At 43.4% G+C, this 15,639-nt stretch overlaps 1 protein-coding gene across 3 annotated transcripts in view; it reads left to right on the plus strand.

The window, feature by feature from the left end:
* Positions 1-1,212: 1,212 nt before the first annotated feature.
* The window catches only part of LOC117364602 (discoidin, CUB and LCCL domain-containing protein 1-like), a 94,711-nt gene continuing 80,284 nt past the window's right edge, over positions 1,213-15,639 (plus strand). The window contains exon 1 of one of the 3 annotated variants that reach the window (XM_033953973.1): positions 1,213-1,545. In XM_033953973.1, coding sequence (XP_033809864.1) covers positions 1,470-1,545 — 76 coding nt within the window. In that variant the 5' untranslated portion in view covers positions 1,213-1,469. The remainder of the gene's footprint in view (positions 1,546-15,639) is intronic. The other 2 variants (XM_033953970.1, XM_033953972.1) reach the window with 2 other exon arrangements.

A 15,639-nucleotide genomic window follows, 5' to 3' on the forward strand; every position in this document is an offset into this window, starting at 1 on the left:
CAACTCTGGCTGCCCGACGTCAATTCTAACGTCGGAGAGGACATTCCGGGCCAGCCAGGCAGCAATTGGCTGGCCCAGAGCGTCCTCTTCGACGTCAGAATTGCTCAGCTCGGGGAAGAGAAGCAGCAGGGAGGGAGAATTCGGCGCTGGCTTCTTTCTGATGACGGCAATGGCAGCCTTTCCGCAGTGGCAGCCTATTCCCCGGTAAGTGGCCAGCTGTACACCCTCTCGGGCCTTGCACCCAGGGTGGACCACCCCCCCCCCTCTTGGTACGCCACTGCTGTCTTGCCATATACAGGACACAGACCATAGAAGTCCTTCCAGCATTATATCTCTAGTGTTATTTTACATACCTAGTTGCTCGGTGAGATCTTTAAATGACAATAGAGTAGCTGTTCCCCCATATCTCAAAGGCTCACCTTGCCTCAACCAGAAAGGGTGCTTTTTTCTACTTGGTTCCAATATTGTGGAACAATTTACCAGTAGAGTTAAGGAAGGAAGAATCATTTCAAAATTTTAAGCGACATCTAAAAGCACTTTTTTCAAATGGCTTTTCCGAATTTAATAATGGAATGGGGCCGCAATCTGCCTTCATTTGTATTAATTTGTACTCATGTTGATTTGAATTTATTTATTTCATATAACAGTTTTAGTGGATATGTTTTAGAAATGTTAATTTCTTTGATGCTCTTAAGCTCTGCCAGTGACAGATCTGTGAAGTGTGCTTTGGAGTTGTATTAAGACCTGCACTAAAATATGGCTGTTTGCTATTAGGCCGCTTCAGAGACTTTTCTATCTCTTAAATTTGTTTAATTTTATTTTTTATCTTTCATTATTTCTATTTCTTTGATTTTTGATCTTGGAAATGTATTATATGTAGTTATTACAGATTTTTAGTTTATCAGGTACTTTAGCTAGATTGTGAGTCTTCGGGACAGATAGGGTCGTTTTTCTCAAGTACCTAATTTCATTTTAGTTTGATACGCTGTAAACCACTTAGGTCAGTAAAATGCAGGAGTGGTAGATCAAATCTTAAATAAACATAAACATTGGCTTCACTTCCTCATTACTGGAGCTGCCATTTAAGCACCACTCCTGTGCATCATCAACAAAGTTAAAATCGCTGTCGATCTGTCACATTTCGATTCGATTCTCTTTTCCCAGAGTGGCAACCCTTCCAGACATTCTTTCTTTCTAGGCGAAGGGGGCTAGAATAGATTGAGTAGGTTTCATCCCCCGCCTAGAGGCATAAATTGGAAAGTAAATCAGTAGTTGCTGTTCCGCAATAGAACTCTGCAGGCCTGCTGGTATGATGGGCGGCGCAGGAAGACCAATGAGCGAGGAAGAGCCCTGCCAGCACCCAATGGGCGCGCTCGGAAGCAGGCCGAGGGCGGAGTATAGCGCTAGAGCCGCTGCGAGCCCGGGCTGGTGAGTGACCCTCGCGCCAGAGGACGCGGGGCAGCGAGAGGATGAGCCGCGCGACTGTGTGCTCGTGCCGCGCTCTGCTCCAGGCTTTGCTACTGTGTGCTGCGAGCGCGCAGAAGGGTAAGTGCGGTTCCGGGGGGAGCCGAGCCGCCGCGGTTAATTACTAACAAGCTGGAGCTGCAACGGCTGAAATGCATGTGCAAGTGCAGGGTCAGCTGGCACCTTCTCTGAGCTATTAGGGGGGGGGGAGCTGTCAGCTCTGTACAGGTAGGATAAAAAGTAATTTCGGGAAAAGTGTGGGATTTCAAGGGGGGGAGGGAGAGGGACATCAAGTATGTCAAGTTTGATACAGTACAAATCCCATGGCTTTTACATTTGAGGGAACTTTTTGTTAGAATGCACTATACCCTTCTTTGCATTGACATTTCTGGAGAAATCCCCTCCTCTTTTGCACAAACAGTTCAGTGCTCCTCTGCTGGGCTATAAGACATCAGTCCTTTCACCATATAAACAAACATGACATGTCCAAAAATCTCCTAGAGTGGAGCCTTCTGTTACAGAAATGCAGGACGTGTACAGTGTGTGGTTTTAAATTCAAGTTACTTTAGTTATTTGAAACTGTTTTGTGTGCCCAGACAATACATAAAACGGATTAGAAACCCAAATATGGAGCTAGATTGTTCTCTGTTGAAATATTTTCCTGAACTCCTACATGTATGTATTAGCGATGGGGACTCCCTGAAACTAGGAGTCACAGGTCATTCCGACACACAGGGAACTTTTAAAATTATATTTTTTCTTACTGTATTGCTGATCTCTGTAACCTGATCATTTTTATCTCTACATACTATGTTTGCAAGAGCTAGTGCACTCATGTGGAGGTGAGAAGTGGCTTAGTGGTAGGGCTCCTATCTCAGCACCCTTAGGTTGAGGGATCAAATCCCAATACTGCTTCCTGTGACCCTGAGCAAGTCACCCAATCATCCATTGCTCAGGTACAAAATAAGTAACTATATACTTATGTAAACCACTTTGAATGTGTAATCACAAAAAGGCAGTATACAAGTCCCATTTCCTTCCCTTATTTAAATATGGCTTTTTCAGACCTCACGGATCTTAACTGCACATCCTTAAAAATCTTCATTTATTGACAGCTGAGGTTTCCGATTTCATGTCTGCAGGTCCACGTTTTAGCCCCTCATTCCACCGCTATAACTGTTGCCATTTCTGACCCCCACGGATCTGTGCTTATTAATTATGATTAATTTGAGGAAACACTTCAGCTAAGGGAGGTCTGCGTTTTACTCCAGAGCTGCAGCAGGAAAATGTATTTTTGTGTGGTTCAAGCCAGTCTTGAACCCAGATCAGCAGGGCCCAACACAGGCTTCCTTCTTAGCTGGTGAGATGCTGAAGTTTTCCCACTTTTAGTCTTAGCATAGGTCATGACTCTGACCGACCTCCATGACACTAGCTCTGAGAGACCCTAATGCTTCTCCCTCCCTATGCTGAGGCTAAAAGTGGCAAAACTTTTGCCATGAGGTCTGCGCCACTTTTAGGGCTCCTTTTACTAAGCTGCGTTTTGCGCGGAATAGCGCGTGCTACATTGCCGTGCATGCTAGACCTTAACACCAGCATTGAGCTGGCGTTAGTTCTAGCCGCGTAGCATGCAGTAATTTCCTGCGTGCGTTAAAAACGCTAGCGCACCTTAGTAAAAGGAGCCCTTAGTCTCAGCATAGGGAGGGAGAAGCATTAAGGTCCATCAGAGCTAGTGTCATGGAGGTCTGTCAGGTAGAGCTGATCTATTTTGCAAAGAAGCCCAGTCTGTTAAAGATAATATTTATGTGAACGGCATCCGGATTGCAACATTACTGTAATTTACAACTTTACAGGATGTGCTTTTTCTGGTTTTTACTTTTTGAAAAATTTGCATAAGAAGTATGTGTTGTAGAAATTAATAAAGGCAACTGTACCTGGGGGGGAGCTCAGAAACTTGAAATGCTAATATCTTTGGACATGAAGTATGAATTGGAACAGAAAATGCAGATCTTGGTAACTATTTTGTTAGCTTAGTGGATGCATGGAAAGGTCTCTCAATCAATGGTGTAGTAGGGGGGGCCGAGGGGAATGGTTTACCCTGGGCATCATGTTTCTGGGGGCTCCGACACCCCTCCTCCCCCCTTCCCATTCCTCCCCTCAACGCATGCGCCCCTTTCCCTTCCCCCATACCTCTAGGTGAAGCTGTTGTTCGTGGCGGTCAACAACGTGCTCTTCGCGACCCCCATTGGCTCTCCCGCTGGCATCACTTCCGTGTGCCGCGCATAGGAAGTGACGTCAGAGGGAGAGCCGACGGGATCGTGAGGAGCACGTTGACCGCCACGAGGAACAACTTCAACTAGAGGTTACAAGAAAAGGGGGCGGGTGACGGGACTAAATCGCGTGAGACAATGGCATGCCAACAACTGAGCACAGACAACTGAGCGCAAGGTTGACGGCGCGCTGAAGAAAAGCACTATTTTAAAGGGTTCCGACGGGGGGTGTTGGTGGGGAACCCCCTATTTTACTTAACAGACATGGCGCTGGCATTGTGGGGGGTTTGGGGGGTTGTAACCCCCCTCATTATACTTGAAACCGAACTTTTTGCCTGTTTTTTAGGGAAAAAGTTCAGTTTTAAGTATAATGTGGGGGGTTACAACCCCCCAACCCCCCCACAATGCCAGCGCAATGTCTATTAAGTAAAGTGGGGGGGTTCCCCCCCACACACCCCCATTGGAGCCCTTTAAAATAGTGCTTTTCTTCGGCGCGCCGTCAACCTTGCGCTCAGTTGTTGGCGCGCCGTTGTCTCGCGCGATTTAGTCCCCGTCACCGATTAATCACTTAATCATGCTTCTAAACGATGAACATTGCTAAAATTTATTTACAACGTTCAGCGAAACAATACATGTAATGTAGACCTGATGTACAGGACATACAGAACCATGAGGAAGAAGGGGTAAGAAATACGTTAGTTGATAGAAGATGAGACATGGGATAAAACAAAAGGAACGGGTAAGCAAGAAGGGTTAGGAGAGATCAGAGGCTGATTTTATTTGACAGGGACTTTCGCACACGAGGAAAGGCTCAGACAGCTTGGAGACAGAAAAATGAAAATCGTCAGCAAAGGTGAGGGGAAGGGAACGAGGGAGATACCCGGACGGTGGCAATTGGGAGGGAGGGGGCTACTGAATCATGCGAAGGGTGCTGAATGGAAGTGGAGAGAGAGGTGGGGAGGAGAGAGGAACAGATGCTGAAGGGAAATGGGTAGGAGAGAGAGGGGAGAAGACGCTGAAGGAAAGTGGGGAGGGGAGAGAGTGGAACAGATGCTGAAGGAATGTGGGGAGGAGAGAGAGATAAGGGAGCACATACTGGATGGAAGGAGGGGGGGATAAAGAAAAGAGGGCACATGTTGGATTGGGGAAACAGATACCAGATCTGAGGGGAGAAAAGAAGGAGAAAGATGCTAAAAACCACCTGGGGGAGAGAAGGGAAGAAGACAGAGATGCAGTATACGCTTACGCCGATGATCTTCAAATTCTGCACCCCATTGACCCAACCAATCATTCCGAGATTCAGGCAATTAATCAAAAATTAAGTAAAATTCACGACTGGCTAAACATTAATAAGCTATCACTGAGTATCTCAAAAACTAATACTCTCCTTTTCCCAGGAAAAGAGGGAGCTCAACTAATTTCTCCAGTCGTCATTGATAACATTCCACTATCATCAGTCACAACCACAAAAATTTTAGGTGTTCTCATAGACAATAAGTTAACATTTCGACCACAAATAAGCGCCTTAGTTAAAAACTGTTTCTATAAACTGAGAATGATCCGATCATTAGCCCCTCTTCTTGACATTAGTTCCCTCAATATTCTGATACATTCACTCGTTATATCAAAATTAGATTATTGTAACTCACTTTTAAAAGGAATTTATCATAAAGACTTAAAACGTCTGAAGCTGATTCAAAATACTGCTATTAAGATAATTTCTGGAGCAAAGAAGTATGATCATGTAACCCCTCTCCTTCAAAATGCCCACTGGTTGCCAGTCTCACAAAGAGTAACATATAAAATTGCCCTTTAAACATTCGGAACTCTGCAGTCAAATGCCCCAGCCTTCATAGATAGATTTAACTGAAAAAAAAAAAAGGGGCTCATTTTAGAGATTAAATAATATTTGTTTTTAATTCATGCCCATTTCCCTAATTCCTTTTGTGTTTACCTTAAATGTTTCTTTCATTTACTTTACCAATTGTATTTCTTTCCCCCTTTACCATTTGTGTTTATTGCATGCCAGCCCATAATTACCTAGTACGTTCTATAGTCAGTTATGTAGTTTATAGAAAAATTGTTCTAAATGTTATATTTTCTTTTTTGCTGTAACGTTATTTTATATTCTGTACAACGCTTTGAAGAAACGAAAAAGCGTTTAATCAAAAATTAAATAAACTGTAAACTATGCAAAACTAGGGGAGGAGCGGAGGGAAGAAGATGGGTGCCAGACCAATGGGGGGGGGGGGGTGCGGAGGGAGAGATGGAAGGGAGAGGCACAGTAACAGAGCAGATGTTATATGGAAGTGGATGGAAGGAATAGAATGAAAGAAGATGAGGAAAGCAAAAACCAGACAACAAAGGTAGAAAAAAGCGTTCTGTTTCTTTTCTTTTTTTTATTTTTTTTTTTTTTGCTTTAGGATAAAGTAGTATATTAGGTGTGTTGATAAACATTTATAAACAAAGCCCTGTCAGCTGAAAATCTCTTCCTCTAGTTCAGCAGCCAGAACTTTGATTTATAAAATGACAATTGTACATAATATTGTTTCTTTTTATATTTTATTAAATTAGTTCAGTATAAAACTATTCGAGGCTTGTGCGGATGGGATCAGATGGTTTGCGGGGATGGGGACCGAGCTCGCGGGGACGGAGACCGAGCTCGTGGGGATGGGGCGGAGACGGGGACAAATTTTTTCCCCCAGTCATTTTCTATTAGGAAGTTCTGAAAAGACCACGGTAATCTGTTTTGATAGCCCGCTCCTAATTTCATGCACGCTAAATCGGCTGGAGTGACCGCGTTAAAGGCAATATTATGTTTTGAGAATCTTCCCCTTAATCCTTCATTCCCCCAGGTACATTAGCTAGATTGTGAGACCACTGGGACAGACAGGGTAAATTCTTGAAGTACCTGTATGTAAACTTCTATGAGTGTGGTTGTAGAACTACAAAAAGGCAGCACCTTTCCCTTTATAACCTTTTTGGTTTTCAAATGATTTGCTTCTATGTAACTGTGGATGCAATAGTTGAACAGATATTGCGTGGAATACAGCTCTAATGGTCAAGGAAGAGTTTTCATTTTGGAGCCTATAAAAACCTGGAGCTCAATTTAGAAAGGTGATCCAGAAATATAAATACAAAAGGTTGACACTACTAGGAGATCAGAACTACATGAACAGACAATACTGTGATCAGAATAAGAGAGAGCTGTAAAAAGCTCCGTCAATGAGCCTTCCGGAGCCTTCTTGTTGCACTTCTTCCAGGAACCACCCACCCCCTCGTTCTCATGTTGTTTGAGAGACTTATTAAGGACAGACCGTGCTTTAAATGGTAATGGAAAATGAATTCTTCACACTTTGGATCAGATTGGCGGAGAGGAAACAACGGCTTTCACACTTTGTCATGTTACACCAATGAAACCTGAAACTTTGATGTCCCTGGAGACTGAGGATTGAACTTATTGTCCATTTCTGGATTACTGTGCGACCTTGAAAAAAATCACTTCCCCTACAGAAATATGTAAACAAAACTTTTTAAAAAAAAAAACTTTTTGCTCATGCCTTTTCAGTGGAAGCTCAAGGTGCATAACATGATTCAGGTTCCTGTCCCCAGAACATTTACAAAGCTTGTAATGGAGGGTTAAGTGATGTGCCCAAAGTCACAAAGTGCAGCAGCAGGATTTGAGCCTTGGATTTTTCTAGCTCTTACCCTGCTGCACAACTAAATGTGTATATAACTTTGCAAGACAGTTTCTTTATAGTTGTGATGCATTTGTAGAGCATTTTGAGATACGTTCTCCTCCCGTAATATGAAGTGGTTTGTCCAACGGAGCTCGAAGTATCTCAGATGTTTATTTGGAAACAGGGCTTCATTTGGGGCTTAAATATTTTTGGGGATGCAATCTTTGAATTTGTTCTCTGTAGCCTTCCCAGAACAGTTGAAGGGCTCTCATATACCGTGCAACCTTTTGGGCCATGCGTGATCTAGCAGAGGTCTCTCGTACATAGGAATGTCTCTGTGTTTAGCAACTTCCAAAATGTGATGTTTTTATGCCATCTTGAATATGCAAACTTACTTCCAACTATAAACACTGTGATAAGCACACAAACTTTTTGTTATGCCATGCCTCAGAGCCCGAGTATACCAGCAAAACCTGCTAGAAACATTTTTCGGTCAGAGTCTCAATCATTGGCAAATGGCATGTAGTAACCGTACTAGATTGTTTTAATATTTTTGTATTTTTTTAAATTTGTTTTTAATAAATTACTTAAATACTTGATTAAGATAGGTGTATCTCCACCTTTTTAGATATCAAACATCATAAAAATCATATAGGATAGTGGCATATATTAAAAAAAGCACTTATCTTAATGAGCTGTCAGCACTGTTTCAAACCCAACGGGGCCACCGTGTCACCTGGTATGGCTTCATCAGGGGAAAACGTAGACAGTGCCTGGAAAAAACACAACTTAATGAATTTTTTAGAAATATTTTCACGATATTTGAAATCAACAATAAACTTTAACATTAGAAACATAGAAACATAGAAATTGACGGCAGAAAAGGGCCATAGCCCATCGAGTCTGCCCATACCAATGATTCACTCCCTGATTCTTACTCTCCCAGAGATCCCACATGAATATCCCATTTTCTCTTGAAATCTAACACGCTGCTGGCCTCAATCACCCGCTGAGGCAGCTCGTTCCAATGATCGACCACCCTTTCGGTGAAGAAGTACTTCCTAGCATCACCCCGAAATTTCCCTCCCCTGATTTTCAGCGAGTGTCCTCTGGTTACCGAGGGCCCTGTAAGACTGAAGATATCATCTTTCACCTCTATACGCCCAGTAATATACTTAAAGGTCTCAATCATGTCCCCTCTCTCTCTTCGCTCCTCCAGTGAGTACATCCGCAGTTTTTTTAACCTTTCTTCATACGTGAGATCCTTGAGCCCCCAAGACCATCTTGGTAGCCATTCGCTGAACCGACTCAATTCTCAACACATCTTTTCGGTAGTGTGGTCTCCAGAATTGAACACAATATTCGAGATGAGGTCTCACCATGGATCTGTACAATGGCATTATGACTTCAGGTTTTATGTTTAATGCAGCAAACTTACGGAACGCAAATGGACCTGAATCCTAGGCAAGTAATTCTCAAAAATGGCGTCGCTCACTAGAGACGCTGAGCCATTTAAATTGCCCAATACGGGCCTGCCGGTACAACGTCACTTACGTAAAAAACGTAAGTAACGTGATGACCACTGAAAAATTGTTTATAGTTGGAAGTAAGTTTGCATATTCAAGATTTGATATATACTTCCTTAGTATTTGACTTATGTTTTTATCCAAAAAATAGTAACAAAATACCACTCAATCGGACCATACACATCAGTATTGCAAAATTTTTCTACATACAGGCATCCTATACGGCCTCAGAAATGGAGTCTACGCATAGTAGCACAGTCATAAACTGGAAAAATCTGCGTAGTTCAGATGCTCCTGCTCCAATCATTGGCCTTTAGATCTAATTTTTAAGGTATTCTTATTTTTGCTAAATGTTTAATTCAATAAACCCCACACCCTTCAGTGCTAGAAAAATACTTTCAAATATACTGATACTCATTCAAGTAATCTGTATCAAATACTGTGTGCAGTGTCCAGATTTGAAAAACTCGACCAAAAACTTATCTCATTAGTTGAATATTTTTCACTGTCGGAGTCTCAGCAGTAAAATTTCAAAACATGTCCGTTCGCCATCGCGGCCAGCGTTTCGCGGGAATAACATACATCCGCTGCGTCAGGGCCACCGGAACATTCACACACACATCATCAGTGTACTGATGATGGTCGAGTTTTTCAAATCTGGACACTGCACACAGTATTTGATACAGATTACTTGAATGAGTATCAGTATATTTGAAAGTATTTTTCTAGCACTGAAGGGTGTGGGGTTTATTGAATTAAACATTTAGCAAAAATAAGAATACCTTAAAAATTAGATCTAAAGGCCAATGATTGGAGCAGGAGCATCTGAACTACGCAGATTTTTCCAGTTTATGACTGTGCTACTATGCGTAGACTCCATTTCTGAGGCCGTATAGGATGCCTGTATGTAGAAAAATTTTGCAATACTGATGTGTATGGTCCGATTGAGTGGTATTTTGTTACTATTTTTTGGATTTTTATAATATACCACAGGGTTGTATTACTTATGTTTTTATGCCATACCATGAGGCAAGTGATTTTCAGCGGTAGGTTGCTCGATTTTGTTTTTTCTGTATTCTGCTTTCTCTGTTCTGGATCCTCGTTCCTTTCTTTGATTCATTTCTGCTCATTGTTCAGTTCCCTCTTTATGGAAATATACCCTGGTTTTATCCTTACACTGAAAACAACGGACTTAGATCCTGCAAGTGCCTCTAGCTTTTTCCTCATTTCCAAACTGCCAATCTCATAATAACCCGCTGTAATAAAACCCTTAGCGCGCATGCGCAGTTGAAACTTCGTGCGGCCGTGATCCGTGGCTCCGTGTCGCCGCGTGCACAGTAGGAGCCTTCGGCGGTTTGCGACACGTGCGGCGGTTTCCCCGGCAACAGTCTTGCCCCGATGTCCGACGCCGGCTGACTTCTGACGACGCCTCTTCTTTTCACCCCCAGACCAGCAGCGGCAGCCGCCGCGGGGCATTTTCTAGGCCACTTTGATAATGCGAAGCAGGCCGGCCTAGCAAAAGCCCCAAGGCTGTCCAGCCTAGCGGATGCTGGACAGTGAGCAGATAAGGGAGAAGGGGTACTACTGGACAGGGGGGAGGTAAAAGGAACGGAGAAGGGCTACTGCTGGACAGGGAGGGCAGGGAAGGGGTGCTGCTGGACATGGGGGAGTTAAAAGTAAGGAAGAAGGGAAGACAGAAAGGGGGCAGAGAGAAAGAAAGAAAGAAATGCCTAAGTCTACATATCTATTCTAGCACCTGTTTATGTAACGGGCTAAAAACTAGTAATAATAATAATAATTTATATACCGCAAGGCCGTGAAGTTCTGTGTGGTTTACAAAAGACTGAAAAAGTATACAATTAAATGAAAAAATTAGATAACCAAAAAAATAAGACTATTGAGATCTGATTATTTTCCAAAGCTTACAATATCCATACAAGCTAATTACCCAGATATTTCAAGAACCAAATATGTCTCCTAAATTCCGCATAGGAATTAGAAAGCATGAACAGATGTTCCAGGTCCTTGCCCCATAATGCCGCTTGGTATGACAAAAGATATTGATGATAGTTTTTAAATTTGCAACCTCTAACGGGCAGAAAGACGCAATTCAAGTTCAAATTTCTCCTGTGTTTATTGGTTGCAAAAGAAAAGACCTCAATGAAGTATTTAGAAGTTAAACCAAACAACACCTTGAAACAAAAACAACCAAACTTGAACGTCACCCATGCCTCCGCTGGCAACCAATGCAGTTTCCGATAGGAAGGTGTTATATGTAACCACTTGTTACTACTTGTTGATATGTAACCACTTGTTACTACTCTCTCCTTGCTGTTTGCAACTCTATGATCAATTTGATATGTAACCACTTGTAATCTCTGTCTAACTAATGTGAACCGCCTAGAACTCTTCGAGGTATGACGGTATACAAAAATAAAGTTATTATTATTAGTAGTAGTATATGGTCATATTTCTTCAACCCAAAAATCAATCTGACTGTCGCATTTTGAACCATGCGCAGTTAAGAACATAAGCATGGCCTCTGCCGAGTCAAACCATAGGTCCATCATGCCCAGCAGTCCGCTCCCGCAGCGGCCCCCCAGGTCAATGACGTGTAAGTGATCTCTTACTTAACACATTTTGTCCTGTATAGTAACCCTCTAATTATACCCCTCAATCCCTTTTTCCTTCAGGAACTCATCCAATCCCATTTTGAAACCCAAAATCGTACCCTGCTCAACTACCTCCTCTGGAAGCGCATTCCAGGTGTCTACCACCCTCTGAGTGTGAAGAAGAACTTCCTAGCATTTGTTCTGAATCTGTCTCCCTTCAATTTTTTTGAGTGCCCTCTTGTTTTTGTTGCCCACGCTAGTCTGAAGAATCTGTCCCTCTCTACCTTCTCTCTACCTTTCATGATCTTGTAAGTTTCTATCATGTCCCCTCTAAGACTCCGCTTTTCCAGGAAAAAGAGCCCTGGCTTCTTTAGCCTCTCAGCATATGAAAGGTTTTCCATGCCCTTTATCATTCTTGTTGCTCTTCTCTGGACCCTCTCGAGTATCGCCATATCCTTCATAAGGTACGGCGACCAGTATTGAACGCAGTACTCCAGATGCGAGCGCACCATCGCCCGATACAATGGCAGGATAACAGTGATCAGACTGACTAAGTATACTTGAGAAGTTGATCTACGATCAACTACTATTACTATTTATCATTTCAATGGTGCTGAAAGGCGTACTCAGCGCTGTATGTTCAGCATGTAATAGATGGTCCCTGCTCAGAGGAGCTTACAATCTGTTTTAGGGGGTTCTCTTCAATTCTAAATTATCCTTCAAGTTTCAAATTGATTCAGGCATGCGCTCATTTTTCTTTGCTGTCTGACAGATGCAAACTGTCAAGCCATTTCTTCCCTAAATCTGTTCTCCATTCTTGTCCTCTCTTTGGTTATTGCCTAACTAGTGTTTTAGCCCGTTACATTAACGGGTGCTAGAAGAATAAACAAATTAACTCTGCTGGCTCGTACATTGCTCTACCTGCCAGAATATACACTACAAGAGGGCTAATCTACCTCACCCCCCACCACCACCACCACTACCTCCGCCGTATAGCTGACCCCACTGGCCCTCCCACTGCAAGACGACCAAAAACCTCCTGACTCCAGCAGCGTCTAAACACGCTGCTTCGCGGCCTTCTACTGTCCATGATTTCCTCTGCCGCGTCTCTGTTTCAATGTCATCAGGGACCCGGCAGAGGAAATCAGGGCAGTAGAAGGCCGCGAAGCAGCGTGTTTAGAGTGCTGCGTACGCTGCTGGATCCGGGAGGTTTTTGGTCGCCTCGCGGAGGGAGGGTCGGATGGGAGGGTCAACGGGAGTTCGGGTGCGCCAGGAAGGGGTGCGGTGGGGAGGGGGGGGGGTGCGCCGCCACCGAACTGACATACAGTGAGTGAGGGGGGAGCCACGCCAGGCGTGAAGTGGACCGTTGTATGCGCGCATGTGCACTCCTGCCAGCCACAGACCTACTGATCACAGATCAGGGATCACACAGGTAAGAGTGCGCATGCGCGCTTAGGGTTTTATTATAGTAGACTAGACAATTGCAATGCAATTTATAACAGTCTTCCTCTTTCCTCTGAAAAGCATTGTCAACCTGCAGTCAAGCACCTCAGTGCTCAGTCTTATGACCACTTTACTCCATTCCTCAAGCAAGAACAATGCAGTTGCTTCTTGTCACAGTACGTTAAAAATTCCAAATTCTCGTCTTGGTACATAAAGTACTGTTCTCTTGGGTTCCAGTCTATCTCACTTCCCTACTGGTTCCTTACACAACTAGTTGTTCCCTCTGCTTTTCCCCAGGCAGTATTACCGTTACTATCTTCTCCAATTGCTTCCATTCATACATTTCTAGGGACTCCACCTTTTTTGTATCTCAGGCCTTCTCTCTGGCATTCTCTTTCACCTTCTATACACCTGTAGCCCTCTTTCCCTAAATTCAGAAAAGTAGTGAAAACATGGCTCTTTGTATTAGCCTTTGCCGTGGCGTGCGGTGACGTTTCCAACAGGGGGTTCAGTACATGTGCCAAACAATATGAAGGGCACTTCCCATCCTCACAAAACAAAAACAGGAACAGGGTCTCGGCAGCCTTTACATAGTACTTCCTACCACCAAACTTCCTATTTTGGCTTAGTGGCTCCAACATAACAGTTCCCACTCCCAGCAGAGATATCGCGACTCAGTGACCCCCCCCCCCCAACAAAACACCACTGGTATCACTTCCCAGTTCTCTTTTCTGATGCAAACTGTACCCAACCATTTTTTCATCTCCCTCTCTCTTTTATCCCTTGCACTTCCCCTCACTCGTGCCTGCCATCCCTTTACCCACACTCTTCTGTCCCTTATCCTGCTGTTCACTTACGTCATCTCTTCCATAAGAGCATAAGAATTGCTATACTGGGACAGACCAAAGGTCCATCAAGCCCAGTATCCTGTTTCCAACAGTGGCCAACCCAGGTCTCAAGAACCTGGCTAGATCCCAACAGATTTTATGCTGCTTATCCTAGGAATAAGCAGTGGATTTCCCCAAGCCATCTCAATAATGGCCTATGGACTTCTCTTTTAGGAAATTATCCAAGACTTTTTTTTAAACCCTGCTAAGCTAACTGGTTTTTCACCATATTCTCTGGCAACAAATTCCAGAGTTTAATTACATGCTTTCTCCATTTTGTTTTAAATCTACTACTTAGTAGCTTCATTGCATGCCCCCTAGTCCTAGTATTTTTGGAAAGAGTGAACAAGCAGTTCACATCTACCCTTTCCAGTCCACTTAGTATTTTATAGACTTCTACCCTATCTCCCCTGAGCCGCCTCTTCTCCAAGCTGAAGAGCCCTACCAGTTTTAGCCTCTCATAGGGAAGTCGTCCCATCATTTTATCATTTTCGTCGCCCTTTTCTGCACCTTTTCTAATTCCGCTACATATTTTTTGAGAACCAGCGACCCTCTCACTCCCTCTACCTTCTCTTCCCCTCCCGTTGCCATATCTCCCTTTTCCTATCCTAACCCTACCCAAATTCTCTTTCCTTATCTCTTTACTCTTCCCTCTTTGTGTCCTGAACTTCCCTCACTCTGCCCCCCTCTCCATTTTACCCCATCTTTCTTCTTTCTTTCCATCCTGCCCCAGCCCTATCTCATCCCTCTTCCCCCTCTTTCCACCTAAACTTTCTTATCTACAGAATATTCCAAACCCCTCCCCTCTGCAACCCCTTTGCCCCAATCCCTTCTCTGTTGCAGAAAAAGAGAAGAAGGAAAGAAAGAGGAAAATGCTGGAAACGTTAGAAAAACAAGAAAGAAAAAGACAGTCAGTGGCAGGGCTGGGGTTTCACTGAATCCTTTGCAGGCCCTTTAGTTAATGTTTCCTGGGATGCCTTTTGAGCTACCTCTCTTTGTCTGTCATGCCTCCTCCTTCTTCATGCTCTGCCTACTTCTGTCTTCTGTACATGTTGTATATCAAATTCCTGTAAATAAATACATTTGACTGAAACTGAACAAGTGGGTGGCATTAAGCTGTGCTGAAACCTGACAGTAAAAAATAAAAACCCCTGTATGGAATTTTTATACATCACCCATCTGGTTGTGCATCTGGCTTGTTGGACTTGTATGTGTAGGCGGCTGTCTTACCACTGAGATTACACCTGTGCATTTTGGCACATACGAATGTCTTTTTCATAAAACTGCTTAGCCGAGCTGTGTTTTTTGTTGGGTTTTTTTCCCCCCAGAGTACAGAGAGATAGCTCCATATGCTTAAAATCCTTTCTTCTTCCAGTGGGAACATCCTTATTTCTTTCACAAACATTTCCTTCTGCTTTCTCATTCCTTCCACATGCAGATAAATATTCTGTAAATCCCTGGTCACATAAGGAGATCAAATAGCCCCATGTCGTAAAGGAAAGGCTGTGGTGTTCCTGGCTTCACCCCGTTGCATTCTTGAGTTGTGGTTCCAGTTTGTCTTAAAAATGCAGGATGCGGTAAGGTAAAATCAAAACTGGCTTAGCCTGCCCCTTACAACAGGGAGCAGCCTCACCTTAGATATTGGCCAGTGGTCCCCAGCTTCTTTTTTTCAGTTAGGAAATGTATTTCTTTATTTAATTTGTGTTTTATCCTGTTGTCCCCAAAGAGTTTAAAACAACATTTAAAAGGATGGAGTCGGT

Source organism: Geotrypetes seraphini, chromosome 8 (genome assembly GCF_902459505.1).
Source record: "Geotrypetes seraphini chromosome 8, aGeoSer1.1, whole genome shotgun sequence".
In the NCBI taxonomy this organism is placed as follows: domain Eukaryota; kingdom Metazoa; phylum Chordata; class Amphibia; order Gymnophiona; family Dermophiidae; genus Geotrypetes; species Geotrypetes seraphini.